Source organism: Mchenga conophoros, linkage group LG19 (assembly GCF_057382185.1).
Source record: "Mchenga conophoros isolate Kocher_MC1m ecotype Shallow Benthic linkage group LG19, M_conophoros_male_GT1.1, whole genome shotgun sequence".
NCBI classification, from domain to species: Eukaryota; Metazoa; Chordata; class Actinopteri; order Cichliformes; family Cichlidae; genus Mchenga; species Mchenga conophoros.
This window is the reverse complement of record NC_140544.1, coordinates 19,457,258-19,481,218: the sequence shown is the minus strand read 5'-3', so window position 1 is coordinate 19,481,218 and position 23,961 is coordinate 19,457,258. Positions and strand designations below refer to the sequence as shown.

Genomic DNA, 23,961 nt, shown 5'->3' with positions numbered 1-23,961 from the left:
ATAATTACATCTCAACAGAAATTTTATTCATCCAACTTTTTTTGAAAAGATATGCTGAGATACTAAACCATAACTACATCAAAAACGAGCCCATAAATCAAAATTTGGTTCGAATAGATAATAAAGAAAAGGTACTATTTTAAAAATGAGACGTCTAGATACATTTCATGTGCTTTGAATGCCCTTTATATTTTTATTTCTTTATTACAAATCGAATACTTTTGTTATATTATTAACGATGTAATAAATACGTGATTGTGGTTAGATTATTTTCCGTGATGCACTCGAATGCAGCAGCGTCCAATAACTGCGACTCCACAAAGATTAGTAACACACTGTTGCTTTTAAGGGAGCGTGTTATTTCAGTAAATCCAACAGTTTATTGTTTATGTAGTCTAACGTTAGTATTCTACCCATGAGCCCGAGGCTAATCTAAAACTGTCAGCCGAGGGAAATGACATGGCAACGGCAAAACTTAACGCTGGCTTGCGGGGATTTGAAGTCGACCCTGTCGCTTTTTCTCTGAAGGAGTGAACTGCAGCAGCAGCAGGACCAGCAAGCGAGTGAAGTTTACTACTGTTCCCTCGATAACAAAAGAGGGGGACCGCCTTTGCTTGTTTGTTTTTGGATAACTATTCGACGCCATCGCACAGTTAAAAGCCTGAAAACGATTCGGAGTTCAAGACATGCTCCCGCCGTGTTTGTGTTGTTGAAGGTATACACTGTTGAAGTTAAAGCCAGCCGAGAAGCTAACTTTAGCCAGTTAGCTAGCGTTAGCTGACCCGCCCGGATGCTAAGCCTCTCACCGGCTCTGGCTAATTGCTGGAATGACCACAACCTGCATGTTAATACCGTTATAATAGTCACTGCTTTTAAATGCTTGTCTCTTTATTACTTTTGAGGAGTAGTTGGCGGTAAATTAGTTAGTGCTTGCGTGACAGATGTCAAAGCTAAGCTCGTCCAGGGTTATTAATAGAGATTAATACTCGCTGTTTTTCTTTTGTGCACTTTTCCCCAAAAAACTTTCCACCTTTCAGGACATGGACAACAGGGACGGGCAGTCTGAGTAACACTGACTCAAAACCATTGTTGCATCAGATCATCGACACCACCGTTGGTCAGTCCAAATAAATGTAAAGGCATCTCTGGGTCAAGGTACCATGGATATCTTTACCCGACCAAGCAATGAAATCCAAAGGAGGAACCCTCAGCATGACTTTGAACTCATTCAGAGGGTTGGAAGTGGCACATATGGAGACGTGTATAAGGTACAGTGATGTTCCCACAGTCTATCATTAGAGCTAGAGATAACATAACCCACCACATCATGACTAATCAGGCTGTCGCTGTAATTTAAGCCAGAGTGGTGTTTGCTTTGTAAGCCATGATAACATGTGGCAAACACATTGACAGGAGCTTTTGAGTGAGAGCCAGGTTGTGCATCCATTCATGCGCCAAACATTGCATATGGTGGCGCTTACTGTTTTTTACTTTGTTATCTTATTTTATTGGTTGGATCAGTTTGTTACCTGTATTTTCCTGCTTGTGGAGGCAGTGTTGCTAAACCAGTTTGACTGTTGTGCTCAGGTCGTTGCTTGTATCTTCTTGTTAGTTTGCTCTACCACTTTTGGTGGAGACAATGCAACATACATCAGAAATACATTCACCACTTACTTCAATAGGTACACCTGTTTAGCTGCTTGCTAACTGAATATGTCATTAGAGAGTCACATGGGAGTAACTCAACAGATAGGCATGTGGACATGGTCAAGATGGCCTGCTGAAGTTCAATTTGAACATCAGAATGAGGAAGAAATAAAGGTGATTTAAGTGACTTTGAATGTGGTTGTTGGTGTCAGATGGATAGTCTGAGTATTTTTGAAACTCTTTATCTACTGGGATTTTCCACCACACTATCATTGGTTGGCTTTACAGATAATATCTGAAAAAGACAAAAAGTGCCCAGTGAGCAGCAGGGGAAAATGCCTTGTTGATCCCAGATATCAGAAGAGAATGGCCAAAATGCTTTAGGCTAATAGAAGGGCAAGAGTAACTCAAATAACCACTCGTTCAGCATACCTCGTTATACAGAAGTATGCAGAAGAGCATCTCTGAATGCATAACATGTCTAACCTTGAACCAGATGGGCTACACCAGCTTATGTTGTAAATTGCCCTTACTTAGTGTACAGTCTCTTATTTCTTATTTTTTATTTGCATTTTCCATCTGCCTGTCACTTTGCTGCTGGAAGACTACAGTTTCCCCCAGTCAGGGTCCATAAAGAATATTTCTATTCTATTCTATTGTTCTTTGAAATGCGGTGGAACAGGAGATTCACATCATGGATGTGCACGTGACAAATGTGCAGCAACTGTGTGATACTATCTGTTAATATGGGCCAAAGGAATGTTTTGACCACCTTGTTGAATCTGTGAAGATTTAAAGCAGTTCTGAAAGCGAAAGTGGCTCCAGGACAGTACAAGGACGTACCTAATAAAGTGGTCAGTTACAGTACATTGTGTGATGCATAACTTTTCAGAATAAGAGTTCAGCTGTCAAATTTGTGTTTAGTTTTTGGACATGGATATAGAAAGACTGTCAGCAATAACATATGATTATTTGGTTCCTTTTTCTCACTTGCATATGCGCTGTATTTATTTTGCAGCTTTTTGTGAGACAGTCTAGTTTCGTAAGTTTTTCTTTTTGGGGTTTTTCCCTTTTTTGTGGAAAAACTGGGCAAATAGTCTTGAGTCTACAGTCTTTTATTGCAGTTAAAACCAGAGGTCCAAAGTAAGAAAGAGTAGAGAGAGAGTAATTGACTGTTCAGGTGATTTGTTACCATGTTCTTCTTGAAAAATGGCAAAGCTTTACTTGTTCCAGCTGCACATTTATGAGGATTTGCTCCTTTTCTTTGTCAGATTGTTGTGAATCTCAAACATCTGGAGAATCCCCATAGAAAATCGAATGATTATATTAGTGCGTTGATGTATTTGTTTCAAGCCAATGCTGTTTTGCGTATGTGTTATTAATTTGCTGGGTATAGCCGACTAACTGCCAGATGTTTCCCACTGTTTGTCTGGCTGCGGCGAGGTGCGTTTTGCTGGAGAATTTTCTTGTTTATTTATCTGTCGCACACAAACAGACAAACCATCTGATGTAGACGTGATGGTTCAGCCGGGCTCACATGGCCTCCCTCCATACAAAGCCTTCCTGGCCAGCGAGCCAGCCCACCCTCCACCCCCAGACAGGCCACCGGTGGTATGCTGCGCCTGGTATTCTCCCGGAGCTCACAGGCTCAGAGCTGCAGTGAGTTGAAATATGATCAGGCCACTGTCTAAACATGCGTTTCACTATGGGTGTGTTCTGCCCTTTGACAGAGAAAGCGCCTTTAGATTTGGGAAAAGTCCTCAGCATGGCATTCCTCACCTTTGAATGTTTACTACATGTGAATATATTGGTTTAACAATTTCATGGCATCTCTGTGGAGGTTATTTTGGTTTTCTTTAGTTGTAGAGTAATTCCCCAGGTTGTGAATCTTTTTCTGGTCAATTTCCTGTCATATAACACAATTAGAAAGGGAAAAACCAATCTTGGAAGGCCAGTAGATGAATGGAGTATCGATGGCTTTGAAAATATTTGCATCAAAGTTAAGTGTTGAGGGACAAAGAGGGAACTAAGGGATACTGTAAATAGTCAGTCACTTGTAGTAAAATCATTCTAGAAGCTAGTCTCACCACTCAGCAGCCATCTTAGTTACACATCCATTATTTGACCAGCTATTTTACAGCCTTATCTAAATTACTTATATTTTGATTGTCACAAGGGCATTAAAACTGCACTTATAGGCTCAACAATCAAATTTGACTTAAAAAAAATGCTAGAAAAGTTTTGTTTTCCCAAAATAATGGGGTATCTGGAGGTATTTTGAGTTGTGAAAAGTGCCAGGTCTTTCACACTTATGATGTTTACTCACTTTGTTCTATGTATATGTTCAGTTTGAAGGAATCAGCCTCACTGTAATTACCCTGAATTTGCGCAAACATGAGACCAGAGACGTGAGAGAGAGATGGAAAGAATCCTAATGGAAATGAGAAACAGTGTCACATGCTACATATTCTCTGCTTCATCTCGTATGTGGGTATTATAATGAAAACTCCCCCCTTTAGTGGCTTATTTCTTAGGTTGGTTACCTCTGCTTCAGGAAGTAACAAACAGAGGTTCAACACAAATACTAAACACACTTGAGTTTAAAGCAGAACAGTCACATGCTCTCGTAATATGTGCACAGTAGGAAAAAATTGTTCTGTTTTCTTAAATGTCTTTATGTTTGTGTGCACGCAGCTGCATTTTAAACAGTTTAAAGCTTTGTTTGGGTTGCTGTTTACATGTGTGAATCACCACCACATTCCACTACTGAAAGATGCCCAGGCTGCTGGGTTTTGTGGTTTATGGCTGATTTAGCCGCTCGTCCAGACATTTCACTCTCTCGGATTAGGCAGCATCCCGTCTTGACCTGGATTTGGACTTCAGTGAAACCTGCTGTAGCACAGGACTTTTACACATGATGGATGCTTTGTAAAATCTATGAAATACAAACATGCTTGTCGGCATTATGAAGTGATTCAGGGAAGAAACAAAAAATTAACTGAGGAATGACTAAAATATGCAGACATTCAGACATTTATTCATAAGTCACAGACGGTGTCCGGCCTTTCCCTGGTGGCTAATTTATAATGCTGGTTGGCCACAACTTCTTTTCTTTATTGACTTTTGTGTTCAAGTTTATTTGGTCTCTATAGTCAGTGTTTCAGTCAATACAGTTAACAGGCAGTGAGCAACCTACAGTTAAAGCCTCAGTTAAAATTGTGTTATTGTGTTTTTCAGGCTCGAAACATACAAACCGGAGAGCTTGCTGCTGTGAAGGTCATAAAGTTGGAACCAGGTAAGAGCTGTTACCTTTATTTCATTATCTCATCGCAGTGAAAAGAAAACACACAGCTTTTTAGCATTTTACAGAAAAAAACTCCCCTCAAATAACTGTAAAAAAAATTTTTTTTACTGCAACAAAACTGGACTTCTTACGTAAACTGAAGATTTTATATAATATTTATCAAGAAAAGGCAAATATCTAAACAGTGAAAAATAAATCTCATTTCCCAGCAGGAGTATGATGTGTGGTTTTGTGTACAAGGAACAGAAAGACTGGTTCCACTTTGGGGTTTATGCTGGTAATGACCTAGTGACAGAGTTAGCACGATCCAGATTAGTGGGATTACGGAGAGGGCTTTGTACCACCAGCGACCAGACAGAGCTCAGCTGATTAACAGCGAAGGAGGACATTCACTCCTGTTTATGCTTTTCTTTCATTCATCACATGTCTGGGTCAATGAAGAATCATAGGATCACTAATCAGTGTTTACATTTGTTCTTCTTGTCAAATGTTTAAATGTTTGATCCATGAACTTGATATATATTATTATTATTCTATATATTATTGTGCGGTAGTATGGATTCCTGCAGGACAGAGCATAAAAGTATGAATTTATCCTGACTTGGTGGCCTCAGCTTATGACAATGACTGAGATCAATGGTGCTAAATTTGTCTGATGGAGACCACAAGCTGAATATTTCAACTACAAATTTCAGAAAGCTGAAGCTGGTTGAGGGCCAAAACATGTCCCATCTTGTTATGTAATGCAGTTGAGCCGCAACGTATTTTCTTTGTTTGATTTTTTTTCTGATGAAGGTTCTTGTTGATTAAGTTGAACGAAAGGCAGTTTATAAAAACGTGCATCACATGTTTTGACTGCTCAAGATAGAGTTTTCTTTTAATTGGCAGGCTGGTCGTAAACAGATGCAAAGAAACATTTCTCGTCTTTCTTGTCACGCTTAACCTGTTAAAAAAAAAATTAGGAAAGTGAGCTGCATGCCAAAAGACAGACTTGGCGAGGGAGGAACGTTTCTTGTTTTTATGATGGACTGTGCAAAATGGTCGATATGACTTGTGCAGACTTGACAGGTTATATAGGAATGATCAGAAAATATCAGATGAAGTGAGAAGGTTGGACTGCAAAGGCTTTAAAGCAAAAATTGTTACAGGTTAACTCAATAGATTATCAAGATGATCTAAACCTGTGTTCAGAGTTCCTTTCTTTTCTTTTCTTTTTTTTTTGACCCAGCTTTGGTCAAAGAAGGACTCCTTTCTTTACCTAATCTTTCGCAAGAGGCCCTCCTTTCTGTGCTCGAGGTAAACAGCTTTGGGTGGACCGTGCAATCAAACAGGTTTAACCAGGAGTGACGCCCGTAAGAAAATACGGGACAGAAAAAGAGTTAGGAGTGGTAAAACCTTCTGGCGGTGAGACTGTGGGGCTTTTGACTGCAGCATTAAAAGAAAAATAACCACTGAATCAAATTGGTGTGGGTTGTCACTGTGTGACCATTAATGACAAATGGAGAAGGACATTTCTTTGTTTTTCTTTTTTTGGTACAAACTCATAATCACTTCATCATTAGTCTGGTCGTCTTGTGACTCTGTAGTTTTTAAGTTCTGTGTGTTTGCAAAAACCTCCCAGCAGTTTCCACTAGAGATTCTTAGAACTATGTCACCAGACTTACCTTTTTTTTTATTTTACTTTCTTTTTTTTAAATTTCAACACATAAACAGTAACTTTTAATGTTTCCTAATCTTGTTTCTCATCTTTGGATGGTTCCAGTTAGCAGTCAGTTAAAATAAAGCCATCTTCTTCTACCGTCAGATATGTTTTTAAATTAAAAAAGGACTTTATTTCTGAGATTATCGGTAACAGGTTTCGACAAAAGTCCTACATACTGAAATGAAACTTGACACGATGAGAGGCATAGTGTATATTCAGAGCAGGGGGAAGCGCTCGATCTGGGAGGAAGTGGCTAAACTCTTAGGCCTCTGCTCACCAAGAAGAGAAGATTGTGGGGTGACTTGTTATGTATTTTGTTTTCTGTACTAAGCTCACTCACTAAAATTACTCCTGCTCAAATTTTTGTGGCTCTTCAAACCCTTTGCTGTCAGTCAACAGATATATTTAAGATTATTTGTGATCCACACTAGTTCTCCCTGTACACATGTGGTATGACATAGTTATAACCCTGTTCGCCAAGGTGAGGCTTCATGTAGGATTCCATGAAAAAAATTGGAGCTTTGCGTCAAAGCTGTCAAGCAGTTGCTTTCACAAGGTCCGGTGAGTGTGAGGCATTACTCATATTCTTATTATAGCCTCTTATCTATAGGACATTTAACAAATGGAGTGGAGGGAGTCAAGCAGAATTACGCCAATGCTCCACTTCCTCCTGTTGAGGCTTCTCTTGACCATATTGAGCACCGAGTAATTCAATCGTCATCATTGCACATGTTGAATGTGTAACAAAAAGTACAGAAGTAAAAACTATGGCAGTGTGTTGAGTAAATGGAAAAAGAAACTTTACCAAGTAGATTTAATTGTGAATCTGATTAAAGCTTTTTAAAGGCACATTAACAGGAATATCCCAGCGTGCGTGTAAAAAGCAGTTGGAGGTGTATTCGACTTTTGCAATACGTCTTCCTTCTGGTAAACTTTTCTTTGACATTTCAGCTATGTAAAAGCTGTAAGCAGAATGTCTGACATGCCACCTTGGTGACTGAATGAGTTTTCGGGAAAAAAAGTCTCCTTCTGTGTCACTTAAAATAATGTGACGCACGGAAATGTGTGCTTTCTGCTATACTGAGTTATATGTAGGAAAATCAAAGGCATATAGATAGTGTTTGGTTTATTTTAAGACACGACTCGTGTATTGTTTAAATAGTTTGACTCGTGTTTGCATTCCAGGCACGTGAAAAAGCCCAAACTGTCCCAGACACACTGAAAACAGGTTGGCTGTACGCAAGTTGCCTAGTTGCTTGCAAAGTGTTTGTGCACAATAACGAGCCGCTGTGCTTCAGGAAGTTTTTCTGCTGATCATGCTTTCTTTCTGAGTGTAACTAGCCCTGTATCAGAAAAGCTGACCCCAAACCACCTGGTTTGGTGTCTGAAGCACAGTATTGTTGTGTAATGCAGCTCAGTTTAATTTACTCTGATGATTGTATAACAGAAGCAAAAAAAGAGGTCTGTTCACATACCACCTCAGTTACAAGAATTCACAGGTTTGACCACAGCCTGGAAAGGAAATAAGTTTGTTTTCAGTAATTTCCTGTCACTACCAATGATGTGCAACCTACTATTTATTTAAGCAGAGAGTATATTTATGTGTGAATCAAAGAAAGTGGATTTTGTTCATCTGCACGTAGCGTTTCACTGGGAGAAAAGCTTCATCAGTTTGAGTACTTCTTCATTTCCTAACCTGGATGATTGATCGCGGAACCAAAGACATTTATATATGAACTTAAGCTTAAAGCATTGCCTGTGATGACAGTCACAGAGTGTAGTTGATCTTAACCAGCTGTTAATGTATTCCAGGGCTGTCTTTCTATGCTCAACTGGGACAGCTGAGCTTACATATTTTTGTCTTTTTGCTTCCTACTGGTTAAATGTGGTGGTGATCTTTGCTGAGCTGGAATGCTGCTTTGATAATGACCTATACCACATAAACTTTAAAACCTCTCATGTCATTGAGTGTTCTGTATCCTGCTGTATTTACACAGGGATAAAATATGGTGAAACCTTGGCAAACATGGGAAGACTTTTTGTTTACTGAACTGAAAAGATAACAAAGAGAAGATTTAGGGTTGTTTTTTTGCCTTTTTAAAGCCTAAAGTTTAAGGAAGATGCAAGCATTGTCACACGCTGGATGCTTGTGTGGTCGTTTGTGTCAACAGACTTTAGTGCCCAAAAAACATACTACCTCTGAGGGTTTTTACATGATCTTTTAAACTAAATGGTTTTTATTTTAAGACTGCAGTAATTTTTCATTTTAAAACAAAGCAGGGCAGAAAATGAAATAAACACTTTTTTTTGGTCCGTGTGTCTGTGATTTCTCTCTCTGTTTCCAGGGGATGACTTTTCCATCATACAGCAGGAAATCTTCATGGTGAAGGAATGCAAGCACCACAATATTGTGGCCTACTTTGGGAGCTACCTCTGGTAAGAGCCAGCACAAAATGCTCCTGCGTAGTCATTTTACCCTCACAGTTTGTTTTCTTTTTTTCCTCACTCTCACAGCCAGTCGAGTGCATAACATTTGTGGAATTCATATGTAACTGTCAAAAGGATTTAACAAGCCACTGCCTGAAACTCACATGATGTATTTAATTACTTAGTAAACCTGTGTGTGTGAAAGTATGACTCAGACTCTTCAACTGGGCAGACGGGTGCTGACTAGGCCCTTCGGTGCCAGGATGCTATTCTTCTGTTTTAATGGAGTCCATGATTTGTGGCTGGTATTTCAGAGGAAGTTGGCCCGGTTCCGCCCACATCTTCCTTAGACTTCCAGCAGGTTTAAATGGAATAAAAGCCTCTGAACTATTTTATTTGGCTATTCGTGCAGAGAGCTGTATGTCTTATCTCAGCAGGCATGTCTTATGTGGCGTTGCCACACAGAGCTCAACTGGATACAGTAAAGCGTTAATGAGCAATGAACTGTGCATTAATTATTATAAAACTACCTTAATTTAATCAAAGGAACCCCTGTTTATCTGGGGAAATTTTAAGTTTCCTGTTGACCCCTTTAGTTACCTGAAATGGTTTCCATGACCACCTAAATGTTGAGTGAAACAAGGTGGCAGTGAGCAACCCCTCTACTGGTTCACGTGTCGTTTTTATTAGGACTGCAACCATTCTCTAAATTATAAGGCCTTGTTACTGTTTTTGGTCTGTTTTTATATGTTTTTTAGGGTGTAGCGTGTGAACAACAAAGCTGAGAGAAAACTTCTCACCACAGCAGCGATCGCTTGTTGTATTTTCAGCACACGCTTTACCTGAAGGCTTTTTAGATGTTCAGCTTTCATGTGAAACAGGAAGAAACTTTCTATGGAGGATTCATTTCCAGTTTCAGAACTCTTACACCTCTTATTCTTAGTTGTTTTTTATCAGGGAGCAATTTTATTTTATTTTTTCTAAAACAAGCTTCGCAGCTTCTCAAAATGTTTGTTTGCTCTGGTGTATTTTGTGACTGCATAAGTGGTTAAAATGTTCTTAATTCTGCTTTTTTTTTCTAGTCGAGAGAAACTTTGGATATGCATGGAGTACTGCGGGGGAGGATCTCTGCAGGACATCTATCATGGTGAGCTTTAGTTTTATTCATACATAGCAAGGTGCAGACATGAACTACGTTTTATTGCTATGCACCTTGTGCCATCTCTGTCTTCAGCCCTACTAACATTGAATGAATGTGTGTAATAGTGACTGGACCTCTGTCAGAGCTTCAAATAGCATACGTCTGCAGAGAGACCTTACAGGTAATTTACTTGGAATATTTTGAGGAAACGTTACAGAGTTTGTGGTTTCAAATGTGGTCATTACGTAATGCTGTGCCTTCCTTTACAGGGTTTGGGATATCTCCACATTAAGGGGAAGATGCACCGCGATATCAAGGTACAATTGGTTTTTATTTCATTTTCTTTGAATGTGAATTTTGTCTCCTTATCGTGGCTGTTGTAATACATCACATACAAACACCGACCGTCTGATGATACTTTAAGCAGTAAATTTCAGAACATCTCAAGAAAAAGCAGCAGCACAAGTAGCAGTTTCAGTACTATTAATGTCAGCATGAATGCATTGGTGGCCCTCAAAATGGGGCAGAGGTCGGACATGGCAGCATAGGTGTAAAACCAAAGTCACAGGAAAAGCATAACTGGGTGTGCTTGCTCGGAAGCATGTGACTGATGCTACTTTTGCACTTTTGAGCTGAAGTTAACTTTGCTCGATGCATGCACTAAAGCCTGGAACTTCGCTCTCATGTGTTATCATAAAGGTCAGGGCTGGATCTATTATCTTTTTCAGCTCTATGCAGCAAGCACTTCCTGTTTCCTCTACTCTCACCGCAGGATGCCACCAGAGACACCGTCAGTCACAGCCAGCAGAAACAATATTAGTGAAACTATTAAAGGCTGTGATACTACTCCAAGTTTACGAGACGCCAGGATAGTAACATGCCGGGTGTTGCTGAGAAATCTTTACACATATAAAGCTGTTATTGTGGTTATTTCTGGCCCTGTATTTATCTTTTTAGACTCTGCTTGAGCGACTTTACGTCATTAACATTATAAGATGATCCTTATCTGCTTTGATATAGCTCTTCAGTTCAATCTCTGAAACACTCTTTAAGCCAACTTTTTCTGATTGGCTCCCCCTCGCAAACAGAAGGTTTGAGGAGCAGGTGGGCGGAGCTCCTGTGCTCACAGCAGTACAGTGTGTGCCTGAAGTGATCATATTGAGATCCATAATAGATACAACTGTTTGAATCTAATGTACATTTTTGAAACGTTGTTTTACATGAGAATCAAGCTTCATTCTAATGTTAATAAATTCTTGTTGTATGTTTTTTAAATGGATTTTCTCAGCATAAATCAAATGTTTACTCTTTACAGGGTGCCAACATACTGCTGACAGACAACGGAGACGTGAAGTTGGGTAAGTTCCTCTTCAGCATCTTTATTTCATAAGAACCTGAACTCCTGAACAGCCTTTAGCTGTATGTGCATTACATAATCTGAAAAGCCCTGTTATCCTTCTTACAGCTGACTTTGGAGTTGCAGCCAAAATAACAGCCACCATTGCCAAAAGAAAGTCCTTTATCGGAACACCTTATTGGTGAGTGTGTCATCTGTGTAAAACAGGCCTCTAGGCCCTTGACAGCTTTTGTTAGTTTGGTTAAAGAGCGCTGGTGAAAGACTCTAAGCCTTTTCAGCTCCATCCTAGAATATTTTTCACCATTTTCTAGATGAAAGTTCAATGTCACACGCTATAGATGTGTAGACCCTGGTACATTCAGGCCTCTGCTCTTTCACTAAAGCTGACTTCTGCTTTTTATTCTAACAAATGAGCCACTGCTAAATCTCTGTCCTCACTTTCTTTAGGATGGCTCCTGAAGTAGCTGCAGTGGAGAAGAACGGGGGCTACAACCAGCTGTGTGACGTCTGGGCTGTTGGCATCACAGCCATAGAGTTGGCTGAGCTCCAGCCTCCGATGTTTGACTTGCATCCAATGAGGTATGTTTTACTTCCTCCCCATAAATGATCAGTTAGAGCTCCCTTACATAATATATTAATACATTTTCCTCCTTGGCGTCATTAAATCCTCATTCCTTTATCTGCTGTAGGGCCTTGTTTTTGATGTCGAAGAGTAGCTTCCAGCCTCCGAAGCTAAAAGATAAGAGCAAATGGTGAGTGTTCCAAAGTAATCACAATGCTATTGTTGGATTGCGATATAATTTATACCTTTATACCTTGCTCTTAGATAATATGAATAATCGTTGTTTTAAACAAACTTATCTTATCCAACAGGTCTCCTGCCTTCCATAACTTTGTGAAAGTGTGTTTAACAAAGAGCCCAAAGAAGCGGCCCACTGCAGAAAAAATTCTAGGGGTAATAAATATTACTCTGGTTTTCCATGCGTGGTTGAAATGTTCAAAATAAAAAAAATATAGTGCAGTATGAGCGCTGATGTTTAAAAAATGTGAATGTTTTCGGAGAGTCTGTTGTTTTTTGCAGTGTCTTCTTCGTCTTCTTTTTTTCTTTTGCTTGTTGGCCTATGTTCCTTTGCAAATCTAAAACACCTGACAAACAAATAGAAGTTGTCATTCTGTCCAAATTCAGCAGAGCCTTATGAACCCCAGCTGGCCTCCTCAGCTTCTGTGTGGTTTGGCTGACGTTCTCAGTGTTTGGCTTGCCGTCAGACTCTGGCCTTGAACTGTTTTCAGTGTTTCGTATTTATTAAAGCTTATCTTAGTTTCAGCTCTTTAGGATGGGAGCCAGAGTTCAGTTAGCACCTGTTTCTAATTTTTAGGTATACAAGCACAGTGTATTCTCGTCTCATTAGTACAGCATGTATCTCTGAGGATAGTTGCATCCCAGAAGTCCTGGAATGTGATGATTTATCCTTATAGCTAGGAGTTGGTGATCTGTAACAAGCTTTTGGGGTAGAACACTACCTACAATCTGCAATCTGAAAAGAAAGTACACCCTCTTTAAATACAAAAGTTTTATGCATCAGGACATAATAAAAGAAATGGGGTTCTTTGCATGTCTTAAAATTAGGTAAATACAACCTCAGATGATGTCATTATTTAACAACTCGGGTAGTATTTCCCTAAATTTAAGACCTGATAAGGTCATGATTTGTAAAAAATCTTTGAACTGACAGAGAGTGTGCTTTCCTTTTCATCCACCCCCACATGAATCTAAATTCTTTGCTTCTATACCTTTATGACTCTTATGTGTCAAATTAGTGTCAGGTGTCTAACACAAACAGCTGTTTTCCTGTTATGATCCTGGTAAAGATCTCTAACTCTTTAGTGTTTCTCCCAGCATGTGTTTATGGCTCAGACGGGTTTGACGAGGAGACTTGCCACAGAGCTTATTGATAAGATGAACAACCCGGACAACCACCAGAATTTTGGAGAAATGGATGAGGATGACCTTGAGGTAATAACTGACTCCAAATCATATATAGAAATGTGTGTTGTTAGGAGATTGTCTAAGAAAATCAAAGCCAACCCAGTCAAAAAGCTAGTAATCAGAAATATAAACACACAACTTTTATTTATACCCTGAAAATATTAAACCTGTAATGCAGTTCTTGGTACATGTTTGTTTGAACATGTTTGAACTTGTTGCAAATAACTGATTTAAAGAAGTACGTTAAACTATCACTTGCTGTTTGAGCTACACGACAGATTCTTATCAGTGAATGTAAATATTAGAATGTGTGACATGTTTTCAGCGGTGAACTATAACCAGCGAGCTTCTTTCAGGTCTTTCATGTTCCCCTAAAACTTCCCTTCCCCCTCTTCCTGATTCTCTCCAATGACATTATTATTCCGACTGGATTCAACATCACATCTATGTGGCAGCCAAAGAGGTGGTACCAGCGCTTTTTAAAGGACCATTGTGCTTTTCTCCCACTGACAGCAGTAGCACTGTCTTGGCCACGATGAGTGAAAAAACTCTAAAGGCTATTGACTGCAAGCAATAGAGCTTGTTGCAAACAAACAGCCACTGGGATGCATAATAATGTGATCATGCTCCAGAAAAGCTGGTCTCAGCTCAGCTTTGGCTAACCGTAACTCAAATTTTGTAGATAATCTAAAAAGATAATGCGATAACTAATAATTACACACTGAATATTATATAAGCTCCTAACATTTTACTGTCTTCTGAAGTGCTGCTCCCTCAATAAAAATTCTGTCTTTCACCATCAGTTTCAGGGAAACAGCGAAGTCAGACACACCATCCGCTCCACCAACAAGCATGCCAGAGCTGAGAGGACGCGCTCAGAGATCGACTGTAAGTGAACATCAAAGCTAAATGGATCATTAAGGCCAGCCCCTCTCCGCAATCGCTCGCTGTGCTTCTGTCCTGTCGTTGGTTTGCGTGTTAGCTGTTGTGAGTGGTTAGGTCGATCTAGGTCTGGTGGCATCACCAAGGGTCATTCCTTTAATCCTGCAGCAGAGGCTGGCACCTTTCCAGGCCACAGCATGTTTTGGCGTGTCTAAAAAAAAAAGTCTGTGGATTCATGGAAGAGAAAGTAAAGTCGCTTGTGCTATTTTTACATGTTAAGTGTTGTCTCATCTGTTGCTCAAGGAATCCTGCAAAATAGCTTGTCTGAAGGGTCTCTGAGTTTTCCTAAAAATCTCAAGTTTTTAGCCAGAATTTGTTTTCAAGAATTTGGCGATGGGTCCAGTTGTCACAGTTCTACATCTTGTCCCCTGCCCCTTCAGGGAAGCTGTGTTTTTTTTTTTTTTTTTTTTTTTTTGGTTTTTTTTTGTGTCGCCGTTAGTTGTGATAGATAAAGCCGAATGCAGTGTTGTGCCTGTTGTGTCAGTAGTTTGTGGCCATTTCTTCATTTCATCATTTTAGAATGACCTAACAGCTGCCTGGCGTTGAGATAGGTGTGGTATTTATACCATGCTGCATTGTGTTTTGTGCTCGTCTGTGCTGTGATCGCTTGTATCAGATGTACTTCTTGTCTGGTTTCTTTTATCTAAATTTCTCACTGTTATATGACCTTCCCTCCACCATGAAGCAAACAATGGAACAGACCAAAGAGAGCCACCCTCAAGTCCTAGCTTCACTGAGGGACACAGGGTGGATGCAGGTCAGTGTGAGAGTAGTGAGACAGTGTGTGTTTGTCTAATTCCAACCCTCACCCCTAAGATTTCATTAGAAATATGATAATGTTGTAGAAATGGAACACTCGGTTTGACATTTAAATGGTACTAATAAGGCGATTTTGTCTGCATATAGTGGCTACCTAATGTAACTTCAGCTTTTTTGTAAGGCTGAATAATTTGGATATTGTGACATCTTGGTTCCTGTTAGGCTGACTGACTTGAAATTGCATTTAAATGACTAATCTTACCCTGACAAGAAAGCAAAGCTTGCCTCGTAAGACTCACCTGATCACTCGGCTTCAATTCTTTAAACTTTTTTATTGTTTTTCTTACCTCCCAACCTCCACACTATCTGGATATGTTGAGAAGAAAAACATGGGAAAGGGGAGGTGGGGAGGGATCTGTGGTCTGAATTCTTTAATACAACGCGTCTTTGTTAATGCGAAGGTGATTATGTGGGCTGATTTCTTTCACCTTCATAATTACAGCCGAATCATGTCGTATTTATACTGGACAGCAAACCAGACACCCTTATTGGATCAACTGTTTGACAGAACGCAACCTGAAGTCTAAACTGCTGAAGAATCTGTCCTGTGATGTATCTGTAATTCATGTTTCCTCACACTAATATTTCCCCAAAGGGAACAGGTCTGGTCAGCGTCAAGTTTAACCTGTGTCTGTCTTTAGTGAGCAACTCGTCTCGAAGCTACAGACCAAACATTCAAGTCGTAACATCGTAAATCAGTGAGGGATCTCTGTAGTGTTTTGGCAGGTTAACTGTTGTGGAAGCAGATGATCTGCTTTGGGTTTGTTCTTACACCTGTTTTTAGGTTAGGAAGGAATTTTTTCCCAAGTTTTCTGGTACTAATGCCCAATGTTGATAACTCCAGTGCTTTGTGTGTGTTGAAGTGTTGGATGCTGATGCCCTCTAGTGTCAAAGATGTGCGCAAAGAAAGGGAGAAAAGAAAAGAAACACCATCTCTGTTTTTTACAGTTGACAAGCTCCAGTTTAAAGCACCAGTACAGAAGGAAACTGCGGCTCATTATGAAACGGTGATTATCATGTTCTGTTTAAATCATTTTCTGTTTAACACTAATTTTAGTTTCTGTTTGTAGTGTGCGTGCGTGTGTGCGTGCGTGTGTGCTTGCGTGCGTGCGTGCGTGCGTGCGTGCGTGTGTGTGTGTGTGGAGTAAAAAGATATCAGATGATTAACAAAACTGCAGCTATGTAAATATCTATTTCTGTGAATGTATGCTTTTCCACAGGATGTCAAAGATAATGACTTCTCCCCCTGGAGTCCTTTTGCAGAAGGAGGAATAACAACCAGGTGATCCATGGAAACTGTTGTCATGGGAACTGCTCCCATTTACCCCCAGTTGTTCTCGTTCAGTCTCTACCTGGTTTGTCTTAGATAAATGCGCCTCATGAGGCTTAACCAGACAAATGAATTTAAGGCAAATTAAAGATTTGTTGTTGTTTGGATTTCACATCGTCTGAGTTTGTTTTGTTTGTTTTTTTACTTTGAGACAGTCAAAACATGTTAGTCCTAAAGAAACTACTCATTCTTGATTCTCTGTGTATATAGATTTTCTTCACTGTGTCTCATATTAACATGCTTGCTCACTGGACCTAACCTATGGCTGTACATGAGCTCACTCCCCTACTCCCCTTGCCCCCCTTTTACTCTTTGAAATGTCACTTTGGTCTTTAAGCTCCCTCTCACATGTCCATGTGCTTTGACTGTTTGTTTGTTTTTTGGGTTTTTTTTCCTCCTTCACCTTCTCTCTGTCCTCTTTTTGACTGTCGGTGTCGCTCTCGTCTTGTCCCTCGAAGGAGCCTTCTCAAAAGCGTTGAGGATGAATTGTTCCAACGGTAACACTAACACTGCATGTGCTGTAATAAGCTACGCCATCCAATCCACACCCTCCTTGCTGCGCCACAACCATTTTTTCAGCGTGGTCCGCCCACCTCCCTTTCTGCCTCCTCTTCATTCACCATGTGTGGTGTGACGATTACTGTAGATTTAAGCTGTGTGTACTACTGTTGTGTGAAGAGAAAAAGTGCTGAAATGTCAGCCTAACCATTTTGGGCTCAACTGCATTGAAGCTGTTTTGAAACCTACTTTTAACTGGTAGTTTATAGTAGTGGTCATAGTCATAATAATATCATTGTCCCCAGTAGGTTTAGGTCACCTCAAATGTGATCTAAAGTCTGTAGTAACACAGAATCTTCCCCTCATTGTTCTCATTCAAAGATAGGACTTCATATAAACATTTGCATTCCTCCTAAACCCAAATGAGTCTTACTTTCCGCGTTACTCATTACTGTGTTTGTCCTATAGGGGACACGTCGCCCATCTTGAAGATGCCTTTGATGATACGGAGCGGTGAGTTATGCCATCAGATTTAAATTTTATCATGAATGCATGACCTTTTGTTCTGCTGGTTTACACCTTACTGCTAAAAATGGTTCAATTTCAGATCAACCATCAAGCCAGGCGTTCCTCCTCCTCTGCCTCCAAAGGTAACACCTAAATTTAAAGATGTCTACTTTTGCTGTAATTTTTTTTTAGGTTTAAGTAAAGATTAAATGTGTTGTAGTGTTATGTTTCTTCTCAGCCAACTTCAAGCACCTCATCAGAGGAAATGGGCCTTAACGATGAGAGGTCTGTGACAGTAAAGAGGTTCCCTAACTCGGAGAATGGACCGAGCCAAGTGGCTCGCAGACAGAGCACACCTGAGCAGGGCAACAAGGTGGAGAACTCATCTCCAGACCTCCTGTCAGCCAGCGTCAGTAGCCCCGGCCTTTTGTCGCACTCCTCGGATCCTGGTGAGTCTCAGCATATCTGTGTCTATTTCTAAATCCAGATTTATTCACAGTATGAGTCTGCATACTTTGTCTTCTTCATTTTTCTTCATAAGCGCTGAAATGTTTTATTTTTTTTGCAAGCTCCAAGTAAATCTGAACTTAAAGGTAAGGGAGCCTGATGTAAACATGGTTGATCTTTGGATTCACACCCTCCTTGTTTGACAGCGTGAACTGATATTAATACTGTGTAAGTGTAATTTTACCTGCCTGGTTTTTCATTACAGATAATGATTCAGATGGCAGTGTGAATGGAGGGAGTCCCAAGCCACCATCCAGTGAGCAAAACCGGAAGGAGAAAAAGGAATTCCCTGTGAGTTTATAGTTTCTGATTGTAACACATAATAGCTACATTTAGTCTCATTGGATTAAGGATAAAATGTCATGTGATACTACAACATACAGCATACATTTGATACATGCAGTGCCTCCAGCTAGCTGACTGAACTCAAACTGAAACCTCAAATATGATGCTTTTCCTTTGTTATATCCAAATGTGGCTGGTTAATGGGGGAAACTTGGCATCCATTCATGTTTCATATTTAATTGACTTTGACAGGACACTCACACAAGCATTTTGTTCTTTTGCTTATTGTTCAGGCTGGTTTTAAAATTATGGAGCTAAGTTTAGGATAATTGTTCTGTCTTTTGCATCTATATTATCTTATGGTTTTCATTTCCTCCCCTCCTCCTTAGAAACCAGCTATCAACGGCCTGCCACCCACTCCTAAAGTACTGGTGAGTGAATCATTTGTATTGTCCTTCACGGTTCCCGCCGTCCCGCTTTCACTGAGACTGTTATTAAACTCTCGTCTGAGCTTCTACTGTACATTCTGTAGATATTTGGGGTCCACAGAGCTTTCTGCTTTGTGGTTCAGCTCAGCTCATTAAACTCTGGCTGACATTTAAGAGGCTGCCTGCTTTGAGCTGTGCTGCTTTTCATTGCAGATGGGAGCCTGCTTCTCTAAAGTGTTTGATGGCTGTCCATTGAAGATCAACTGTGCCACGTCATGGATCCATCCAGACACCAAAGGTACACAAAGAGCAGTGAGCATACCACACACAGAGGGTTTCGGCTATTTTACTAACACAATGTTGTTGTTTTTTAATCCCTCTTCTAGATCAGTACCTAATCTTTGGGACAGAAGATGGCATTTATACTCTGAATCTTAATGAGTTGCATGAAGCTACAATGGAGCAGGTAACAGCAGCTGAAACTTGCTTGAAAATGAAATTGTAATTTTTTGTGAAGCTCCACCCTGATTCTATTGCTTGGGAGTCTTTATGGGACGCACACAGATAAAACTGTTTTATTGATTTCAGGCAGGAATACACAAAAGCTGCTTTATATTATATTTATCATGGGTGTTCTACTGCAGCATAACTAAGGGATAATTCAGAATCCACCCATAGCTGAAAGCGTTATCAAAAATGAAAGTTTTCAATCTAATCTTAATAGTCTCCTGAATCCAAACTGGTTCCACAGGAGGGAGGCTCTGAAACCATTTTACTTTTAGAAATTCTAGGAAACCCAAGGAAGCCTGCAGTCTGTGAGCAAAGTGCTCTGTTGAGATAATATGATAGTATGAGGTCTTCGAGTTACAATGGGGCCAGATTACACAAGACTTTATATGTGAGGAAAAAGATTTTCAATCCAACAGGGAGCTAAAGACCAGAAGCTAATATATATTTTTATAGTCCCTTTTGGTACTCTTGTTGCAGCATTTTAGATTAACTAGGGGCTTTTTATGGAACTGTAAAAGCAACCTGATCAGCCTAGAAACAATGAATGCATGAATTAGTCCTGTATAGTTGTTTAATGTGCACATTGAAGGATATATCATGGTCAAAAATCATCGAATTCAGATCAAACCTCACTTTCATTTGAATTCAGAATTTGGAAGATTGATAGTAGCTCATCCAAGCCTTTATGGGAAATGGGAAATGGCTTGTATTTGTATAGCGCTTTACTAGTCCCTAAGGACCGCAAAGCGCTTTACACATCCAGTCATCCACCCATTCACACACACATTCACACACCAGTTTATATGCCTGTAGTTTAACTAATTAATTTTAATCTGACTTCATAGCTGAATATATAAAACACAGACGCACAGAGATGAGTGTACTATCAGAGGCCACGAGATCATTTGTAAGCTTTGCTAGTGCGGTTTGTGGAGTGCACTCTGATGTACTCTGCATTCTGGCTGAAACTCTTCAAATAAACCATTCCTCTGCAAATGATCAGTTAATTGTTTGATAAATACTACTAAGAATTTTAGAAATAAGAAGTTTGGAGATTGGTCTATAATAGCTAAGACCCCCAGTTTAAGTAATGGTTTTTTAAGCTGTGGTTTAACTGCAGCTACCTACAAACTCTGTGATACATATTTTGTTAGAGATAAATCGATCATAATTAAAATAAATTATTCATGGGCTGGCAGTTGTAGCCTGCACAAACTGGTCACAAATTATTAGTTCCTTCTGATTGATATACGTCCAAGCTGATCACGTTCTTTTATCAAATTTTGACACAATCATGGCAGAGAGGAAGAAACGAGCTTTCAACATCTCAGTCAGTTTGGGCTTTGTGCAAAGAACACCAGCTATTTTGGAACTTGAGTGCATTACACAATTCTAATAAGCAATGTGAGTTGATCTTAGTTGTTTAAATAATCAGAAGTGTGTGCACGCATTGTAGTGTTTTTTATTTTATTTTTTTTAAGAATTTATTTTGACCTTTTTAAGTTTTCATTTCTCTTTCTACTTCAGTGTCAAGTTGAGACATAATGAGCTGTTGTACTGAAACCCTGTGTATACAGAAAGCAGTCAGACATCTGCTAAAGAGTCAGACTGATAAACAGAACCGATCTCGTCACTTTTCATCTTTAATCATAATCCTAAAGTTGGTGGAGCAAAACAACCGAAACACAATAAAGAGTTTGGTACATCATAATGAATTATTTGTGTTTTGAGGTGTGGAGAAAACTTGCTGAGCTCTGATTGGACAGTTTGACTGTTGACTCTGTTCTTTTACAAGCCAATGTTTAGTTATTGAATTATTGTGTTTGAATCTCTGTTTAGCTCTTCCCAAGGAAATGCACGTGGCTGTACGTTATCAACAACAACCTGATGTCTTTATCAGGTAGGTGATGGATTTATAACAACCTCCTGCTTTAACAGCCACAGTCATAACCTGCTGCTTCTTTGTCCTGTGTTATCTGGCTGCTCCCCTGAGGCAACACATCCGCTATATCTGTGCCCAAAAATAACTGTGTACTTTGTTTAGCCCCAGAAAGCCTCTCTAATAGCTTTATACTTGTAGCAGTGACCCAAGAGGGGCACATCTGGCTTTACGGCCTGTCCCTTTACTGAAGAAACGCAGTTATATTACCCTTGGCTACGCTTACAAAGAGCAGTGTCTTCCATATAGAAATCAGATGTGCTAGCTATCATTTGAAACCAAACTGTCTTCAATTGGATGTCCCAACGACTTCTCCTTTTCTCATCTTAAGAGTTGAAGATGGGATTATGAAGCGTCAGGTCTGCTTTCGGTTTTACCTTCAGCAGTTTTGCACCTTGGTTTACTTAACCTCTGTTCTCTTCTCCTCTTCCCTTGGACACTGTCCACCCTCCTCTCCCCTGGCTTGATTTGATATTCTATTAACTGGCTTCATCAGAAGGTAATCATGACTCACATCATCATCATCACACTTCTGTTTTTACCCCTGTCCACATCTAACCTTTCTACATGTGAAAACTGCTTCAGGAGATCCAAGTTTGTCAAAAATATTTAGAAATTATTGCCCGTAATGAAACTGATGATGGGATACGCTGTGTCCCACGCTGTGCAGGTAAAACCTTCCAGCTGTACTCCCACAATCTCATCGGGCTGTTCGAGCAGATGAAGAAGCCGGGCCTGGCCGCTCAGTTCCAGACTCATCGCTTCCCTTTGCCCAAGTAAGCTCGAAAGGCCTGGTTTGGTATCTGAAACTCATAAATAAGATTATCTAACCGCATTTTCAGCAGGCGCCTGACACACTGTGATAAGATCACACCACTGGTTTTCTCATTTAAAGTGTTGCTGCTACGCCCATGCTGTGCAGTCTTTTTGTTGTTCTTTTACCTTTGTGACAAACTGCTGCAGCGGTACAGAGAAAAAGAGAACCACAGGCCAACTTCCCTGATTCTAGACGTCATCAGCTCTTTTAAGACTGTGGTCACGACAACTTGACTCTTTCTCTCCTCAGGAGATTTGCCTTGACAACTAAGATCCCTGACACAAAGGGCTGTCACAAGTGCTGCATTGGTGAGTGGCTTTTCCCCTTTAAACCCTGCATATTAAACCGTGTCTGTATAAAAGTTGCATCATGGCCTCCTTTTTTTGCCACAACATTTTAGTTTTGTATGCTCTTCTGACTTTTTGTTCTGATCCACAGTGAGAAACCCGTATACTGGCCACAAGTACCTGTGTGGAGCGCTTCAGTCTGGGATTGTCCTTTTGCAGTGGTATGAGCCCATGCAGAGATTTATGCTCATCAAGGTCAGTTGGTTATTTTTCTCACAGCAGAAACATGAACATCTCTAATTAAGCCTCTGCTTTTCCAGTAAGGTTGTGCTTCATAACTTGCATGCATGTTTGATTTTACTCCTTTGCTCCACAGCTCATTGTGAAAGTGTCTCCATAAGCATAATTATATAAAACTGATGCTCTTGTACTTTAAACAGCGGAACACCGGTGATCATAGATAACATGTTGCTTCTCTCTTCCTGGCGCAGCACTTTGACTTCCCTCTTCCCAGCCCGCTAAAGGTGTTTGAGATGCTGGTGGTTCCAGAGCAGGAGTATCCTCTGGTGTGTGTTGCCATCAGCCAGGCCACAGAGCCGAGTCAGGTGGTCTGCTTTGAGACTATCAACCTCAACTCCTGCTCATCATGGTTCACAGAAATTGGACCAGGTAAGTCTAACATGTGCGTTGTTTTAAGAATTGTGGAAGAATTCAAGATGCTTGGATAAAAAAATTGAAGAAAAACAAAAGCGTGTGTAGCATTAGTGAACTGATGGCAAATCCAGTAGTGTTGCAAAATAAACTAAGTAATAGAAGAAAGAGTTGGAGAGCAGGACGGTTACTGAGCACTTCTCTCCCCACAGGTAATCAGCAGGTGGATGCAATCCATGTCACCCAGCTGGAGAGAGACACAGTGTTGGTGTGTTTGGACCGTAAGTGTCTGTACACTGTACACAAACTGTATCAACCAGCATTACTACTAGTAGCAAGATCCCTGCGGCACTTTTTCAAATTCGTGATCGGATTTCATTCAGATTGGCCCACTCGCTGAGGAGAATACACATATACATACAGCACAACAATAATTATATTTCTCTCCCCAGAAAATGTGAAGATCGTTAATCTCCTGGGCAGACTGAAATCCAACAAGAAGCTGGCTTCTGAGCTCAGCTTTGACTTCTGCATCGAAGCTGTTGGTGAGATTTCTGAAAGGCATCAGTGTTTAAAAGAAGTTTTGGTTCTGGAAAATGTTTCTTGTTAGTAAAAGATTACATTTCTTAATTTTAAAGGAAGTGTTTTATAAACTCCAGTGCGAAACAGATTTATAATAATTTTTTGGACATTTTCATTGGACAGGGACAGTAGAGCACAGACAGGAAACCATTAATGACACATATGTCTGTGAAGGTTCTCAGTCATCCAGGTCATCGTAGTCAAAGGAGCTTGCAAAGAAAAGCGTCTGGACTTCTTTAAGTTGCTTGAAGACGTTTCACCTCTCATCCGAGAAGCTTCTTCAGTTCTAAGGTC

General features: G+C 40.1%; 1 protein-coding gene across 13 annotated transcripts in view; it reads left to right on the top strand.

The window, feature by feature from the left end:
- Positions 1-308: 308 nt before the first annotated feature.
- Positions 309-23,961, top strand: part of map4k5 (mitogen-activated protein kinase kinase kinase kinase 5) — a 28,418-nt gene continuing 4,765 nt past the window's right edge. Inside the window, exons 1-33 of one of the 13 annotated variants that reach the window (XM_085257663.1) lie at positions 309-715; positions 1,038-1,268; positions 4,885-4,942; positions 8,999-9,089; positions 10,163-10,227; positions 10,347-10,402; positions 10,491-10,538; positions 11,537-11,579; positions 11,687-11,759; positions 12,026-12,157; positions 12,268-12,330; positions 12,452-12,533; positions 13,476-13,592; positions 14,369-14,453; positions 15,193-15,264; positions 16,275-16,333; positions 16,547-16,608; positions 17,115-17,153; positions 17,623-17,667; positions 17,762-17,804; positions 17,900-18,110; positions 18,231-18,254; positions 18,374-18,459; positions 18,843-18,884; positions 19,095-19,179; positions 19,268-19,347; positions 21,231-21,291; positions 22,001-22,106; positions 22,397-22,455; positions 22,586-22,689; positions 22,926-23,103; positions 23,298-23,366; positions 23,538-23,630. In XM_085257663.1, the coding sequence (XP_085113789.1) occupies positions 1,161-1,268; positions 4,885-4,942; positions 8,999-9,089; positions 10,163-10,227; positions 10,347-10,402; positions 10,491-10,538; positions 11,537-11,579; positions 11,687-11,759; positions 12,026-12,157; positions 12,268-12,330; positions 12,452-12,533; positions 13,476-13,592; positions 14,369-14,453; positions 15,193-15,264; positions 16,275-16,333; positions 16,547-16,608; positions 17,115-17,153; positions 17,623-17,667; positions 17,762-17,804; positions 17,900-18,110; positions 18,231-18,254; positions 18,374-18,459; positions 18,843-18,884; positions 19,095-19,179; positions 19,268-19,347; positions 21,231-21,291; positions 22,001-22,106; positions 22,397-22,455; positions 22,586-22,689; positions 22,926-23,103; positions 23,298-23,366; positions 23,538-23,630 (2,539 nt within the window). In that variant the 5' untranslated portion in view covers positions 309-715; positions 1,038-1,160. Of the gene's footprint in view, positions 716-1,037; positions 1,269-3,142; positions 3,307-4,884; positions 4,943-8,998; positions 9,090-10,162; positions 10,228-10,346; positions 10,403-10,490; positions 10,539-11,536; positions 11,580-11,686; positions 11,760-12,025; positions 12,158-12,267; positions 12,331-12,451; positions 12,534-13,475; positions 13,593-14,368; positions 14,454-15,192; positions 15,265-16,274; positions 16,334-16,546; positions 16,609-17,114; positions 17,154-17,622; positions 17,668-17,761; positions 17,805-17,881; positions 18,111-18,230; positions 18,255-18,373; positions 18,460-18,842; positions 18,885-19,094; positions 19,180-19,267; positions 19,348-21,230; positions 21,292-22,000; positions 22,107-22,396; positions 22,456-22,585; positions 22,690-22,925; positions 23,104-23,297; positions 23,367-23,537; positions 23,631-23,961 lie in introns of those variants that run through there. The other 12 variants (XM_085257655.1, XM_085257653.1, XM_085257652.1 and 9 more) reach the window with 12 other exon arrangements.